Here is a 17,749-nt window from a genome sequence, read left to right as displayed (position 1 = left end):
TCATGTCTTTACCTTATCAGTAAAAGGCCTTTTGTCATGTTCAGGTGGCAGTTACTGTTTTACAAATTTTTGAACTGGTTTACTTTTGTTCATGTGTCTTCTGATAACATCAATGTCACTTGCTCTGCAATTACTATACTTACAGTTGAATCCATGATTAACATGATTGTGTGGCATTACCTCTGGTAATGGGCTGTATAAATATTATAATGTAATTTCATTGTACAATTTAAGAGGAAACACAATGGCAAATACCTAAACCTTCCTTGAAATATTGTAGCAAGTTTGAGTTTTTTTCACCACCTTATCCTAGGCCTATTGGCTTAACAGTAATTCAGTAAATCCTTAGTGAATCCTTTTGCAAATGCCTGGTATTATGCTAAAAGTTGGAATAAACTGAAACTTATCTTGAAAGAAGTTCTGGTGCAATAAAACTTGCTTTTAGCTTATGCAAATATATATCATTTTGCTTTGTAGCAAATAACATGTATAAAAGCTAGACTAATATATAATAATGGGAAAGCTTTCAAAGGGAGTTTGATTTTTATAGTCAAATCCAGATTAGCAATGATTCACAACATTAACTAGTGTAAATCTGCATAGCTGCATTGTGTTCAATAGAGGTACTCCCATTTACATTAACAGCAAAGCTGCCCTGGAGTGTTTCATTGGCATCTGCTAAGATGTGGTAAATGAAGAATGACAAATTGCGGTTGTTAATGGTAATTTCAGTAGCGCTCCATTTGAAAGCTATCTTTTAACTTTGTTACTGATGATAGCTTTACTCTATCGAGCGGAATGAATTTCAGAAATCTAATTTATTTTTCTTCCGATTCAAATGTAAATATTTACAATTCTTCTTAGCGGTCCTTCTTTGAGAAAATATATAGTAGTTGAGCTCTAATGAAACATTAACATGAAGCATACACTATGCATTTGAAGATGGTGAACAAACTTTGTAGAGATCAACATAAAAGTATATGTACAGTAGGCCCTTGGTATCTGCTGATTTCAGGACCCCCCCCCCCCATGGATACCAAAATCTGTCGATCCTCAAGTCCCATTAAATACAATGGCATAGTAAAATGGTATCTCCTATATAAAATGGCAAAATCAAGGTTTACTTTTTGGAATTTCTAGATAGATGATAGATAGATAGATGATAGATAGATAGATAGATAGATAGATAGATAGATAGATTTTTTTATACCATTGATGATTGGATACATGGATAAAGAATCTGTGGATACAGAAGCCTAACTGTGATGGGATACAGACTGCCCAAAAAGGACGGTCTCCTGCCGTCCTGGTTTGCTGTACGAGGGAGCCGCAGCAAAAAGAACCTGGTTTGCTGTACGAGGCTCCCTCGCGCAGCAAAAAGAACCCGCAAAAAGCGGTTTCTTTCTGCAGTGCAGTTGTGACGCCACAAGGCACCAACGGTGCACTTGCGGTGTCACAAAGGTGCTGGGACATGCAGACACTAGGCATCCATCATGTCAAAATGACACCCCCATTATGTGCTAGGGGTGAGGCCAGTATGGACGGCCAACCCCTAGCATGTGACGGGGGTGGCGAAAAAGGCCCATTTAAATTGGCCCAATATCTTCTTTCCTCTTCATCCTGGAGTGAAGTGAGTGGTGGCTCAGTGCCTCAGGGTTGTGTCCTAAGACCAGTGTTGTTTAATGTCTTTATAAATTACTTAGATTATGAAATAGAAGGCATGGTTATCAAATTTGCTGATGGCACCAAATTTGGGGTTGGGCAACTTATACCCCAGAGAACAGGATCCGAATTCAAAATAACTTTGATAGACTGGAGAACTAATAAAACTAATAGCCAAAGCTAATAAAAAGAATTTCAACGGAGATAAATAAAGGTTATTCGATTTAGGCAGGAATAATGAAATGCACAAATATGGGGTGGGTTCCACCTAGTGTGACAGTAGTATATATGAAAAGGATCTAGTGGTCTTAGTAGACCATTAGCTAAACATGAGCCAACAGTGTGATGCAGCAGCCAAAAAATCCAATGGAATTCTGGGCAACATCAATATAACTTGAGGACCAGATAATGGGAAGTAGTAGTGCCACTCAGACTGCACTTGGAATACCAATCTGGGGCACGACAGTTGAAGAAGGTTATTGATGAGCTGGAATGTATCCAAAGAAGGACGACCAAGATTATCAATATTCTGGAAATCAAGCCATATGAGGAACAATTGAAGAATCTGTTCATTTGCTCTCCAACAAGAAAGAAGAGATGACTGAGAGGCGACATTATAGCTATCTTTAAAATGCTGAAGGAATGTAATGTTGATGATGGAGCTACCTTGTTTATGCTGCTCTAGAACATGAATCAAAGGATTCACATTATAAAAAATAAAGGTTGGCTTTACACAGTAAGACCAGACTGCCACAGAAGAACAGTGTTTGCAGTTTGTTTTTCCTGTGTGTTTTTGCAAGGAACTAGTAGAGAGTATTTGGCTTATTTTGAATTTGTGCCTGACCTGAAGAAACAATCCACAAAGCCAGGACATGCCTTACATTTCAACCTTCTGTCCAGAATGAATTCCAAAATGTCCTCCATTTTGAGCATGATTAAGAAGCATGAATTTATATTAGCTTTTTAAGCTTTTAGTTTGTAATGCCCTATATTTTTCTTGAATGTCCAGTCTTTTGCAGTGCCTCGTCCTCCTTTGCAGTTATGACATCCGGTCACCCTAGATGTACATCATGTTGGCTCTCTTCTATCCTGCTTGAGATGCAGTAACTCTACCAGCACTCCAACACTGTACTGTGTTGTTTATGTACACAACTTGTTCAGCTTCCAGACAAAAAAGCATGGTTGTTCTAGCTTTCTGGTCAGCTTGCATCTGCTCATCCTTCCATGGTCTTGAGGGTGTCTTAACAAGATACTTAAACAAATTCTCCCAGACAAGCAAACTCTGTACCATAACTGACCATGTGGGATAGTTGGTGCCATCTAATTTGGCAAAGTTCATCATTCCTGTGACTCCAGCAATATCAGCAGGCTATTTACAAAATAAGTCACAAAAAAAAAAAAAAACTCTTGGCTTTGTGGGTTGTTTCTTCAGGTCAGGCACAAATTCAAAATAAGCCAAATACTCTCTACTAGTTCCTTGAAAAAACACACAAGAAAAACAAACAAACTGCAAACACTGTTCTTCTGTGGCAGTTTCCTCCTTTAGCCTACTAGCAACAAAAGATAACCTGGTATATATTAGCCTTAATCCAGGAACAAAAAACTGCTTGCAAACAGGAACAAAAAATGTAGCTCTGGTCCAAACTGGGTTCAAAACTGATTCGGACTGACGCAGACTGGGCCCATAACCCATTTTTGGTTCTCTTCTATCTTGCTTGAGCTGCAGTAACAAAAAATTAAACTAGGCCCACCAGAGATGCCAACTTTCAGCACTGTCTGAGGTAAACACTTTCAGAAGTAGCTAACAGTAGCAGAGTATGGAAATATCCATTCAGTTTAAATAATGTCAATGCACTGACCACTTCAATAAACTCACAGACATTTGTTGATATCTTTCAAGTCTTTGGAGATACTTTATCACAGGGGTAGGCAAACTGCGGCCCGCTGGCCGGATGCGGCCCGGCAAGGCCTTAGGACCGGCCCCAGCCCGGTCCTGCCGCCGAAGCCTTTGGCCTCTCGCGTGAGGGCATGGGGCCTTTGGCCTATCAGGAGGAGGCGGGCAAGGGGGGCAAGCGGCAGGCAAGGGGGGCAAGCGGCAGGCAAGGGGGGCAATTGTCTATAGAAGCCTCCGAAACATGCATTTATATTAACATTTTTTTAAAAATCAGCAAAATTTTTTGGGTGTCCTCCATTTTTTTAAAAAAAGTGTCCTCCATTTGAAAATTTTGTCCCACATTTGTCCCGGTTTATTTATTTATTTAATTTTTTAAAAAAATATTTAATTATTTATTTTTTGGCTTCGGCCCCCCAGTTGTCTGAGGGACAGCAACCAGAACCCCCGGCTCAAAAAGGATGCCTACCCCTGCTTTATCATCAGTTGCAATATGTAAAAATATTTACAAACTCTCCTCTTGACTCCAGCAATATATGCTGTCTGACCAACTCAGCAACAATCCAACCAACTCACTTCCAACTCACTAACAACAATCCACCAACATCAACCCACAGGTGCCTTGACTCTCAGTGCACCTATATACAGAATTGGCTAAGAGTTGTCACCTGCTGCTACTCAGCATGATGCAAACCCTGTGGAAAGTTTTTGCATCGTGCCAAGTGGTCTCACTCAACAATACCTGCCACTCAAAATATTTTACCACAATTTAAAGGAACATAGTTCAAAGACATTGTGCTTTCTGGAACACTCTTATCAGGAAAGAGAATCATGGCACGTGCCTCTCATACTCTTCACACTATGTCTATGAACGAAGTAGTCACCACTTCAAAGTAATGGGTTACTTGCAGTTAGTTCTTTTCCCTAGTAAGAAAGGCATAATTACATAAAACAAAGCATAGAATTTTAAGAGCTGGAAAGGGCCACAAGGGCCTTCTAGTTCAAATGCCTGTCATGTAAGAATATAGAAATAACTCCTAAAAGATGGTTATCCACCTTTATTATGGTAACACTCAGTCACCTATTTTCCTCAGCCCAATGGGTTTTGTTATCCCACCCCTGCCACCAATTTGTCACAACCATTTATCTTTTCAAAACTATTTTTCTTGTATGACAGCACCATGGGCCTTTCAACCCCACTGCTGTCCCACTCTGTAATGGCGAACACACTTAGTCACCTTACTTATTTACACTGAATGGCATGTATGGGTGGAATAGACTCACCACTCCAACCCTCTCAAGGGACTTAACCCCAAACTATTCTTTTAAATGTTGGTAATGTATTTTTTATGAGAATTCCAAACAAGCCTTTATTAAAACAAAGTTAGAAGTTTATTTGAAAGTTAACTTGAACAATGTATCACTAGTATGAGATGGTTACTACAGTTGATACTTCATGGTCTTGCTTTACTTATTACACTTTGTTACAGTTATGATTTCTTGTACTTATATTTGGTAGATATTTTAATTCCACAATAAATCCATCTCTTTATGATACTGTTTTCATATACTCTCTTATTGTTTGTGTTTCACATTTTACTTTAAACACTTCTCTTCAGAAAACACTGCTTAGTTACCCCAGGACCCTCTCAGTCCTCCTTTGGATACAGTCGGCCCTCGTCTTACGTGGGGATCCGTTCCGGATCCCTCCGCGTAAGGCGAATTCTGCCTATGCTCAAGCCCCATTGGAAACAATGGGGCTTGTGTACGTCGGCGCGCGGGGCGCAACGGGAGCGCACGCCCATTCAATTGAATGGGACGCGCCGCCCTGTGCGCGCCCCGCGGCTTGAGCGCGTAAGCTCAAGTCCGCGTATAGCATGCCCACGTATGACGCGGGCGCGCTGTACTTTGTATAACCTATTCCTAAACCAGCTACCAAGGCTTCATCTGTCCCTCAGAATACTTTATAACAGTAACTACACCTTGGAGTTCTGCTCTTTACAGAGTCCCACACTAACTAAGGAGATTTTCATACCAGCACTTAAGCGCAGAAAAGGCGCACCTAAATTGCCACTAAAACATTTAGGAAGTGCATGTGTGTGAGAGCCTGGTGTGCTTCCTAAACGTCAGGAAATCATCGGCTCCCCTCCAGTGTCCCTGGATCTTCGGGGAGAGGCAAATTCCTCTGAACACAATGTTTCCATTCAGAGGAATTTGCCTCTCCCCGAATGATTCAGGGATGCTGGAGGGGAGCTGATGAATCCCTGATGTTTAGGAAGCGCACCAGGCTTTCACACGTGCACTTCCTAAACGTTTTAGTGGCGATTTACCAGCGCTTACCCCACAGTAAGCGCTGGTCTGAAAATCTTGAGACTCTGACACTAACCGAACTGAACTGAACTAAGTTACTCCAACTGTCATATTTATTCCCACCTAATTTCAATCTGATTGGCTGGTGCTTGCCCCATCCCAATTAGATGCTTCTCTCATTTTGCCAAATTCTGCCTTCTCTCCACAACCTTCTGTTTAAAGATCTCCAAAGGAGAGACCACCCTCCGAGGCAGTCAATTCTACTGTGGAACAGTCCTTACTGTCAGGAAGCTCTTCCTAATGTTTAGGTGGAATCTCTTTTCTTTTTGGGGTGGTGGTCTCCTTTTTTGTGATCTTAGAACTTGCACCTATTTTTTCATGTTATTTCTGCCTCTGGTACCAAATTTTCTGTTAAGGAACTAATGCCCAGGAACACATCAACTATGTAACTGAAGTATATCTATTCAGCTTGAGGAGAATTAGCAGGAACATTTTATAGTTTTAAATAGACCAAAATTGTATTGCCTATCCAATTGTTTTTAAACAGAGCTGCCATACATTTAAAATATATATAACTGATTAAGGTTAGTTGCACAGTGTATCTGTTCATCGATTAAGCATATACATTTGCTCAGTAACAAACAATAATTCTGAAGAAAAATTGTGCAGCCTTTACTATTTTAGGAAGAATGTTTCTTCTGGGATGAGAGAGAAAAGGATGTTTCTCTAAATGACAGAGCCTCCTATATATATTAAAATAATTTACTTTAAAAAATCTCCCTGATTAACCAGAACCCCCGTTTTATTCAATTAATTTTGTTAATTGACTAAACATTGCAGCTTTCAATAAATAAGTGTTCAATTACTTTTTGTTTTTCCTACAGGATAATTTGCACCCAAGAAATCTGATTCCAGAGCTCTGCAGGCAGTTTTATCACTTAGGATGGGTTACAGGGACTGGTGGTGGTATCAGCATGAAGCATGGGTGAGTAGTATGCTTGCTCTCTCACTCTCTGTATATGCACTTATTGGCAGATGATCAATTTGGAGGGAAGAGGTAGTAAAACATGATAGACTGTCGGCCCTCTGTTTTCACTGACTTGGAGCCCGTGTCCCTCGCCCATTTACGGGCAGCAAATGGAGGGAGACAAAATGGGGGGCCCACAATGTGTGCCCACAGGGGCCCCCTGGACACATGCCACCTTTCAAGCTAATGGGGCTTGAATATTGGCGATTTTCTGTTTTCACAGTGGGTCCAGAACCAATCCCCCGTGAAAATGGAGGGACGATTGTATATTGAAACCCAATGTAGACATTGGGGTTACATTCCAAAGGACAGAAGGAACTTATTGAAATACTTTCTGAACCACTTGCCCTCATTTTAGAGAAATTTTGAGAGAACAGATGAGATTCCAAAGGTCTGGAGAAGGGCAAACATTGTCAGTCTCTTCAAAAACAGCAAAGCACTAGATCCAGGAAAATATAGACCAGTCAGCCTGCCATCAATACCAGGGAAAATATTAGAATAGATTATACTGGTGTCTGACTGAAAGTGTCTTGATAAAAGTGCAGTGATCAGTGGGAGCCAGCATGGGTTTGTCAAGAACAAATCCTGCCAAACTAATCTTATATCTTTTTCAATCAGGTCACTGGTTTAGTAGATGGTGGGACTACTGTTTATGTCAATTATCTAGATTTCAGCAAAAGCTTTTGATTAGGTCTCCCATAATATTTTGATTAGCACACAAATTAAATGTGGACTAGATGGGAACATTGTCAGATGGATCTGGAATTGGTTGGAAAGTGGTGCTCAAAGAGTCATAATCAGTGGCTGAACTTCATACTGGAAGGAGGTCTCATGTGACAAGAGTGGAGGTAATCCTTCTCAAGGTTGCCAATGACACAAAACTAGAAGGGGTGACTAACACATTGGAAGATATGAACAGAATTTAAAAGGACTGAAATAAACTAGAAAATAAAGCAGAATTAATAAAATGAAATTCAGTAGAGACAAATGCAAAATTCTATATTCAGGGCACAAAAACCATATGTGCAGGTATAGGATGGGGAATACATGGAGAAGAAAACATATGAGGAATGTTTGACGAAGCTGGGCATGTTTAACTTGGGGGTGAAGCAGACAGGGCAAAGGTAGCTGCCAGAAGCTGCTCCTGCCCAACCTCTGTGGGACCACGACAGCCAGATTCCATAGTTGTGACGGCAGCTTCTACTGCAGTCGTGAATGGCCTGTGAAAAGGAGCAGTAAGAAACCACTCCTTTTGTGGCTGGGTTTGTGCTGCGTTAGGGCGCCTCAGCATGGCCCCTGTGCGATCCAGGGGTGTATGTCATGTGCACGCCTCGCCTCATGGGTCAGCCTGGTAGCGGCCTTTTGGGGCTGTCTGTTATAAGAGAAGAGAAGATTGAGGGGTGGCATGATATCACTCTTTAAATTCTTCAAAGGCTTTCACAGAGAAGAGAAGGTTGGCCTTTTCTCATGCCCTAGCTCAGGGGTTCCCAAGCTTTTTGACATAGAGCCCTTTTTAGAATCAGTTTCTATGGCGGAGCCCCTAAGAGGTCTACTCTGTGTCTTAAAAAGTTAATGGTGTTTAGGAGTATATATAAAAATATATTCTCATTCTTTAATTTCATTCAATTTTTATTTCGTTTTCCTGGAGTGGCCACAGAGCACCTGGAAAGTGCACGTGGAGCCCTAAGGGCTCCTAGGACCACAGGTTGGGGACCCCTGCCCTAGATGATAGATAAAGATACAGGAGAGTAGGTTTTGATTGAACAAGTAGAAAGAACTTCATGACGGTAGGAATTCTGCAACAATGGGACCAATTGTCTATATAGGTAGTGGGTTCTCTTTCTCTGGACATCTTCAAAAGGAGGTGTGGTTTGGTTGGAGATCCTGAACCGAATAGAGGGTTGGATTCAATTATCCATGAGGCTCTTGGCAACTCTATGATTCTATGACTCTGTCAAGCTGTTTCATCTGGCTTTATATTCCTGATAGAAAAGGCCACTTATGCACAGCACACAATCACATGCATTGACTCCTAGCAAGGGTGACTATCTACCATGTACAGTCTCAAAACTAGTATGCTTCTTGATTGCCTACTGTGTGAACAGAATGTTGGACTAGACAAGACCTTTGACCTTATCCAGCATAATTCTTCTGTCCGTAACTCTGTGGATCTCAGATAAATACACTAATGTTCTTCTGTTCCTCAGGGAAGCAAACTCATTCCAGAATATAAATAATAATCCCCAACTGAAAAGAGAATGGTTTGATGCATGTTCATTTCTCATATTTCTAAAAAAATATGTCCATGAAATGTTTACCCTTTTAATTGAATGTCTGAATATTTTTGTTTGTGGATACTTGGCTCCTCTTAGTGGTGATAAAAGGAAGAACTAGCAATCATTTGTCTAAAAGAAGTTTTTAATTTAAAATACGAAAGTCTGAATGAAGATATATTATACTGCATATAACTATACTACAGAGTGTTTATTTCTTGGACAGCTAAACTTTAGATAGCGAATGTGAATTCAAATAGTTCTAGTTCAAATATTGTGCATTGACTGGTCTGAAGATATGGTGTCATGTGCCATTTTGAATACCCTTTTTATTCTTAAGCTAGTATATATGAAGACAATATACACAACAGTTCTAGTTGGAAAGTGAAAGAAGCTCCCATTAACAATATAAATATGGTTTATAGTCTCTTATGCTCTCAGATTTGTTTATTAGTATCCCTTAACTTTAAAATGACTGAGAAAAAAGTAACAATGTGCACCATCCTGGAACGTGTAATTGCAAAGATTTGTATACATAGATCAGTTTTCTATAACTGTTATTTCAAATGTGAGGTTTCCCAAGCTCATATAAAAGCAATTAATGTCTTCATTAAAGCAATAACCAAAGCTGAGGCGTGGGGAATCTGATTATGGAAGTTATAAGAAAATGTTCTCATTCCAGTAGAAAGCTGTTGAAATTTTCAGTGTAGTAAATTGACCACCATTTCTTTAGTACAATTTTGTACCAATGTACAAAATTTTGTACCCATAAGATGTTGTGTTCTTGTGTGCCCTCAAGTCGTTTCCAACCTATGACAACCCTAAGACAAACCTATCATGGGGTTTTCTTGGCAACACTTGTTCAGGGGATGTTTGCCATTGCCTTACTCTGAGGCTGAGAGCATGTGACAGTGGGTTTCATAGCCAAGCTGGGAATGGAAGGCTGGTCTCCAGAGTCTTAACCATAAGATAAATTATACCGTTTCTAAAATAATCAGCAGTAACTTTGTACCCTGTTATTTGGTCTGCACACACAAACACATACACACTGTGCCAATCAGATTTAATTTTCAAACAGCAGGACAGCAGAAGCACACAGACACATATTTTAGTATTCCTTTTGTCATAAGGGTGCTTTGCACCACTGGCTAAATCATGTTCCATTTTTAAAAGGAAAACCTATGTGTTTGCGTGTGTGTGTGTGTGTGTGTGTGTGTGTGTAGACTTGATACCTGAATGGAAACCAAATATTGTGTTTCATAAACTCAACTGACTGACATAGTCTGTCTATAGATCCACCATCTACTGAAGCTAATATTTTTACTTTTTTGTTCTTTAATTGAAATTTTATTTCTTAATACATGGTAATATTATATATTTGTTTATGTTTTTATTCTTCCCCTTCCCACAAAGAGTTAACTGCAGTTTATCACTTCATTTCCTCACCAAATCAACAATTCATTTTCAGAGATATGGAATATATCATTAATCACATTTTTCACATCTTCACACCTGGTTTTTCATTTACATTCTCAGCATAATTCTTCATTTATCTCTCCACAATTATTTATTACTTTGTCCACTATTATTAACCTTCTTTCCCTAAGGAAATCAAATAATATATATTCTTTTATACACTTTACCAAATAGATCTTGTTCCAGTTCAATTTCTTTTCCTACCCTAAAGCAATAACTGCATTGGTAGCTTTTAAATTTTGTTTTTTCACATATCTTTAATTCCTGTTCTAGTCTGTTTCCCCTAAATTAAGTTATACAGTTTTCTTTACTTACTTGTCCATCTATCCTTGGTATTACATTTATCTTCTTAACCCCTGTCCAAAATTCCTGAACAAATGGGCATTCCCATCTTCATTCCACATCCTGCCAACATTTAGATTGGACTTTGTTATTTATAATTGCCATTTGATGAGCTATTCTATATCATTTACTAGTCATTTTCATTTGTTGTTCTTTTAAATTTAAGTTTTTATTTGTAGCACTTTCTTGCAACAACATTTTAATTTTTTTCCTCCCTGATAGTAAATCCTTTCCCAAATTTATTGTCAATCTCTCTATCATTTTGTCTTGGGCTGTTAACTTATCCTTATACTTTTGCATATGTATTTTTGAATATGTAAAAACAAATGGTGAGATCCTTCATCACTGTTGTACATATATGAATATGAATGTGTAACTACATCTTATCTGATGATGTGACTCACCAAACTACTTTAACACTCAGCAGACCCATCAAGTGATGGAGGTCTGTTCTGCTCAGCAGGTTGACACTTCCAACCACATTCCACCACTGATCTCTGGTGTGACAATTAGAAGCAGGGGCCCCTGTTGCAACTCCTTGTTACGCTGGATAGGGTTGGAAATGTCATCCTGCTGCACCCCAGTAACACCAGCAGAAAGGACCTTCTTTGAGAGGGCATTTGCAATTATGGCAATAGTAGTTTAATATAGAGGATGGCTAAATATAGAGCAGTTATGCATCCATATCTCTATGTTACAAATATAGGATACCAGCTTTGGTGCCTTCCAGTTGCAAGAAGTCTTAAACCAGAACTAGTACTTTGCTCCATGAGATTGTAGTCTGTGGTTCCTTGCATCAACTTGAAATATCATATGAAGTTGCTTCTGTGTTTACTCCAGCTATTGGGTTGCTTAGTGTGTTGTTATCTATTCTTGGTTGGCAGTAATTTCTCAGAGACAGGAAGGTCTTTCCTATTACCTCATCCCTTTCAAACAGAAATACCAAGGTTTTCTTCCTGCAGGGCATATCCTCTACCACTAAGAAGGGGCCTCTTTACGTTCAAATATTATACTCACCAAAGAAAAGAAAATTAAATGGGTTCGATGAAGGTATGCTGCATACATGGCGTATGGAGTGACCTGCATTAAGAACATACACATTAAGAACTTTTTAAAAATTCTAAATATATCTAATATATATGCTGTGGGGTTTTTATTTTGTCTGCAAAAACTTGCCACTGTACTGATCCAGGAGAATCATTCATAAATGTAGAGATGCCCTCTACAATCTCCACTCTTGATAGAAAATTAATACTGCCTTTCTCTTCCGACTCAGGGAAAGTTGTGTTTAGCTGGGCCAGTTAACCACTAGATGTCTCTACTCTGCTTGATTCCAAAGAAGAGGTCCAAAGTTCAGCATACTACAGCAAAATCCAAAATACATATTGTAGTGATAACCTTTATTGAGCCCACCAAAACATGCAAAATACATTACACCAATGTTCAGAGCCCAATGTGTATTTTAGATTTTGTTTTGTTGTATGGTTACCCCTGAATTCTTTTTTTGTAAAGTTCAGCATAAGTACAGTGATTGAAAACCCTTGGAAATTGTATACGAAGATATATGGAATAGCTTTGTTCCATCAGCCCTAAATACATTTATTTGACAAAATTCCCATTGACTTCAGCTAATTTTGCTTCTACCTCAGCCTGCTTGGACTTGTTGTCTTTGTTCAGTTAACCTGGCAATGTGACATTTCTGCCTGTGTAGATAAAATGATTGCCATGTTTGGAATGTACAGGGCAATCACAGTATCATGTATTAATTGCATATTTGTTGTATAACTCATTGAGGGCAACTAGAAATAATCACACCCAGACTGTATTAATGCTGGATGTTCTAGGACTGGCTAAGCCTGTGGCAGAAGGTTAACTGCAACTGCTGACAAGGAGTGGGGAGCGGAATCATATCTATACATTCCTGTCTATTGTGTTTATAAATTAAGCCAGATGTTTTGTGTTGCTTTATATTTACCATTAAATTTCTTTTTTTCCCCAGCAATGAGATATATATTGCTCCCTCTGGTGTCCAAAAAGAAAGAATTCAGGTAGGCACAAAGAGCATTTTAATCCTAGTCTCATCATTGGAGAAATCTACATCTTTATCCTGTATTTATTTACTCAGAAGGAATCTGGGTAATGTTGTGTGCCTTCAAGTCATTTCTGATTTGTGGCAATCCTAAGGTGAACCTGTCATGGAGTTTTCTTAGCACAATTTGTTCAGAGATTTGTCATTGCCTTCCCCTGAAGATTAGAGAATGTGACATGTCCAAGGTCACCCAGTAGGCTTCTTGGCTGAGCTGGGAACTCAACCCTAGTCTTCAGAGTCATAGTCCAATACTCAATCACTACACTACGCTGGATCTCTGTGCTATGATACACATAGGTATGAATGGTGGAGAAATAAGATTGTACAAGCATATTAAAAATTTAAAAGCGTATTAAAATGCATTTATTATTCTGAAGAAGTTTCTGAAACCTAGGCCTGGTACAGACAGTCCTATGGGGCGCTCTCGTCACGTGCTAGGGGTTGGCCGAGGCCACTCCACCCACACATGCCTCAACCCTAGCATGTGACGAGGACATCAAAATGGCAGCGCCCTGTACAGATGGGCGCCACCATCATTACATAAGTGCCGTGCAGCGTCCACATGGTGGCGCGTGGCACTTATGTAACAAGTGTGCCACTGGCGCACTTGTTACGCTGCTACCGCGGCAGAAAAAGAACCCGCTTTTTGCAGGTTCTTTTTCTGCCGGTGGGAAACCACACGGTTTGTCCACTGCGTTTTCCCCCCGGCGGAAAACTAGGCGCTGGCAGACCACCCTTTTGGGGTGGTCTGTACAAGGCCATAGTTTTCTTTCTTTGCCATGACTGCTGGTGGGGTTCTTATTTATTGGTTGGGTCTTATCCGAATTGCTTGCGACAGAACTTTTTTGGATTTTGGAGTTTTTCAAATTTTGCAATATTTACATCTATATAATGAGTTATCTTGGAGATGGGACCCAAGTCTAAACTTGAAATTCATTTATGTCTCATATACACCTTATATACTGTGTGTGTGTGTGTGTGTACACATACATACACACAGAAGGTAATTTCGTACACAATATTTGTTTTTTTTAAAAAATCATCTGCAAGCAAAAGTGTCACAGTCTCAGTCACCCATGGGGACAATTTCAGATTTTATTTTCAGATTACAGAATTCCAGATAAGGGAGATTCAACCTGTAAGACAAAGTCAGAAGCCACTCAGAGATAGTGCCAGGGATGTATTTTCTTAACTTATATACCACCCTGTGTGTAGGAAGCACCTATGTTGTATGAAGGGTAGCTTTCTCTGCCACCTTCAGTGAATGGTGATTGTGGATGGAAGCTTTTTGAAGGTCATAATGTCCATTTATTCCTGATATTGGCAACTACATTTGGTTCAGGGGCTAATTTTATGTCCCTGGGTCTGTCTGAGGCTTGGGTGGACTGCCAAAAATTGCAAAGAACACAATGAAATCCTAAGCTGAAAGTGGTCAAATTTCAGTTGATTTTTTATGTTAAAAAAGAGATTATTTTTTTTATCTTAAACAGAGCAATGGCACTGTAAGCAATGCAGTCTACTTAGAAAGTAACTGCTTTTCTTGGAGGCTTCCAGGAAAAGCAATCCATCCTTTTTTGCCACACAAAGGGATCCTGATGGGGCTTAGATCTTAGCAGGGATATATGAGGTGCCAGTTGTGGACCAAGGACAGTCCTGGGGCTACATGAATTCCTACCACCACCACCCTGGCTATTTTTCAGCCCTTGACCCATTAAGGCTCCCTTTTTGTGGCTTGCTTTGCACTCTTGTATGATAAGTTAATTCTTATTCTTATTCTCTGGATAGCCTATATAGGAATATTAAAATGAGTTTATTTGTCTCCTGTGTTGCCCAGTCTGCTTTTTGTGTTCATTTGACAGCTGGCAATGAAGAAGCCTATTTAAGCAACTTCTGCTGCTATCAGCTGTCTGTCTATGGCCCAGTACAGACCGCCCCAAGGGAGCGTCCTGCACCCACCCTTTTTCGCGCTGGATTGGGGCCAGGGCAACCTCACCGGCAGCCCTGCAGCCCCAATCCAGCATTTTCCGGGCCTTGGGGAAGCAGCAAAATGCCACTACTCCATGGCCCGGAAAAGGTGTGTCCTTTGGGCTTCATGCCACCGGACACGCCAGCCCTACAGAGGAGAAAGGGGTGACCCTTTTTGCCTCAGGATCATTCCTGTAGCTGTGCGGTTGCTGCGGAAACAATCTGCTCTAGGAAGGAGCTGTGAAATGCAGCTCCTTCCTATGACTTCGTAAGGGCTGTATTGCAGCCCTTATGACATCGCTTCTTGTTGCAAACATATGGATGCTGCATGTTGCACACATCATCATGGTGGTCCCCGTGTGGACAGGAGGCCACCATGATGATGGCGTCTGCATGTTCTAGGGTCCCAGACTGTGTGGTTACCGCACAGTCTGGAACTCTAGAATCAGTGGCGGTAGGTAAACCTCTTTGTGCCCGTCTGTATCGGGCTTAAGTTAGCTGTGTACTTTGTATTAGGCTTAGAGAACACCACCAGCAGCAGACTGCTTCAGAGTGGAAAGCTCCTTTCAACCAGTGTTTAAGCGGGAATAGCCAGCCAGAGAAAATGACAGATTGCCATTATATACCACAGTTTCTTTCTTGTCTTCAGAGGCAGGATGTAAAGAGGGACTTCTGAAATGCTGGCACAATTTGCATTTACGAAGAAAGTGTCCTCTATGTTTTTCTATAATGAAAATGCTAGTTAGGTTTGATTAGGGGAGTAATTGACTTTTAAAATATTGCTTTGTACATGATGGGCTAGAAACATTTTCAATGAGCATTGTAATTCACCAAAAATGTGGCTAAAATATTACAAAGTAAAGTTACTAGTTCAAATAAGCTAATGCTTCCTAGAGAGCCAATGTTGTATAGTGGTTTGAATGTTAGATTAAGACTTAGGAAGACCAAGTTTCAAATCCCTGCTCAGCCATGGAAACTGGGTGACCTTGGGCAAGTCACACCCTCATCCTCTGAGGACAGCAATGGCAAACCCCTTCTGAATAAATCTTGCCAAGAAACCCCCAGTGATAGGGTCACCATAAATAGGAAGTGGCTTGAAAATACAAAAAAACAATAGCCACCCTAAGGCTATATACAGATTGACTATCTCTTTCCCAAAATCTGAAATGCTCCAAAATGCAAAATTTCTTTCATGGCTCGCTGATATAATTGACATGTTTTCTTTCTGATGGTTCAGTGTACACAATCTTTATTTTATGTACAGAATTATTAATAAATATTGTATGCAATTACATCCATACTATGTGTATAAGGTATATATGAAACATAAATGAATTCCATGTTTAGATTTGGATCTCATCTCCAAGATAACTCATTATGTATTTGCAAATATGCCAGAAACTGAAGAAATCATTAACATCTGTGGTTTCAAGCACAACCTGTAATAACATGTGATCAATCACTTAGGAAACAGCAGCAGTAACATTACATTGTGAGGTTTCTGATGTAGTCTTGAAATTATTGTTCAAATACATTTTCTGATTAAAGCTGAAAACTTACTTGGAAGTAAGTCCAGTTGAACTTGGTGGACTTTTCTTTTGAATAGATTACTATTTGCATTTGTACCAAATTACAAGATGGATTCCAGGGAATCTGAGTGTCAGCTTTCATTTGTTTGTCTTTAACCTTTTAAAATAAAAAGCTTTGAAACCAGTGGTTATGTTGAACCTGTGGAAATTGCAAGCAAAATGCTCTTCCTTGCTGGCAACATTAAGGTCAAGCAACAACAACAACAAAAAAATAGGATTAAAGTCAAATATAAACAGTATGGCTCCAATACTAAATACATAGATATTTGTAACTCTTCTTGAGTTCAGTATGACTTACCTGTGAATAAACACATATAGGACTGCAGAGCAATATAACTGTTAAACATGGGTCACTTTCACACAACACATTTAGTGTGAAATTAGCACTGTGATTCCACTTTAACTGCCTTATCAATATCCTATGAAATCCTGGCGTTCCTAGCACATGAGGTACTTGTGTTCTCTGTTGAGAAGCCTGAATACACTCCCTAGACTACAAATCCCAGGATTTTGTAGGATTGTCATTGCAGTTCAAGTGGAATCATAGCACTATAATTGTGTAATGTGAAAGGGCCCTTGGTTTTTGTTTCTTTATCAGAGTCTTACATTTTCTAAAAGACTAATCATACAGTCTTTTCAGTGTTACAAATTAATTCATAATTTTACTTTATTTTAAATTGACCATGTATTTTAAAAGATCTTCAAAAGGGTTCCAGGGATGAGGGAGGGAAGAAGATTAGGGTCCAGCATCACAACTGGCAAGAGTTGTTTGCTGTGTCCGTGGAGAACACGTTTTTCTGTCAATTAATCCTGGATGTAAATTAGTATATTGATGCAGAATTCAGGCTCCACTTGCCCACTAGGTCACCAGTTCAAACATTACATCTTGGAACAAAACAGAAGTTGCAAAACAGAACAGAGACCGGGGGGGGGGGGGGGGGGGGGGCTAAGAAGCCAATTAAACTGAGTTTATTTTAGCAACTTCTTAATTTATTTTAGCAATAATAAGCTTGATTGTACAGAGTTTGCTTCCAATGTTGTACAGTCTTTCACACTCTCATATTTAATTAATGAAGTCTAAAACTCTTGTTAAGAAGAGGTATCTGTAAAAATTAGGTAGATATT

The 17,749-nt window shown here is 39.7% G+C and overlaps 1 protein-coding gene across 1 annotated transcript in view; it reads left to right on the top strand.

The window, feature by feature from the left end:
* Positions 1-17,749, top strand: part of LOC149314583 (methylthioribulose-1-phosphate dehydratase-like) — a 34,390-nt gene that overhangs the window by 5,308 nt on the left and 11,333 nt on the right. Inside the window, exons 2-3 of the mRNA XM_089521430.1 lie at positions 6,748-6,848; positions 12,981-13,029. Coding sequence (XP_089377556.1) covers positions 6,748-6,848; positions 12,981-13,029 — 150 coding nt within the window. The remainder of the gene's footprint in view (positions 1-6,747; positions 6,849-12,980; positions 13,030-17,749) is intronic.

The sequence above is a fragment of the Sceloporus occidentalis genome, unplaced genomic scaffold (assembly GCF_023333645.1).
Source record: "Sceloporus occidentalis isolate IW3139 unplaced genomic scaffold, rSceOcc1.0.p SCAF_4, whole genome shotgun sequence".
In the NCBI taxonomy this organism is placed as follows: domain Eukaryota; kingdom Metazoa; phylum Chordata; class Lepidosauria; order Squamata; family Phrynosomatidae; genus Sceloporus; species Sceloporus occidentalis.
Note: the sequence above shows the minus strand (reverse complement) of the source record. Positions and strands in the feature narration are given on the sequence as shown.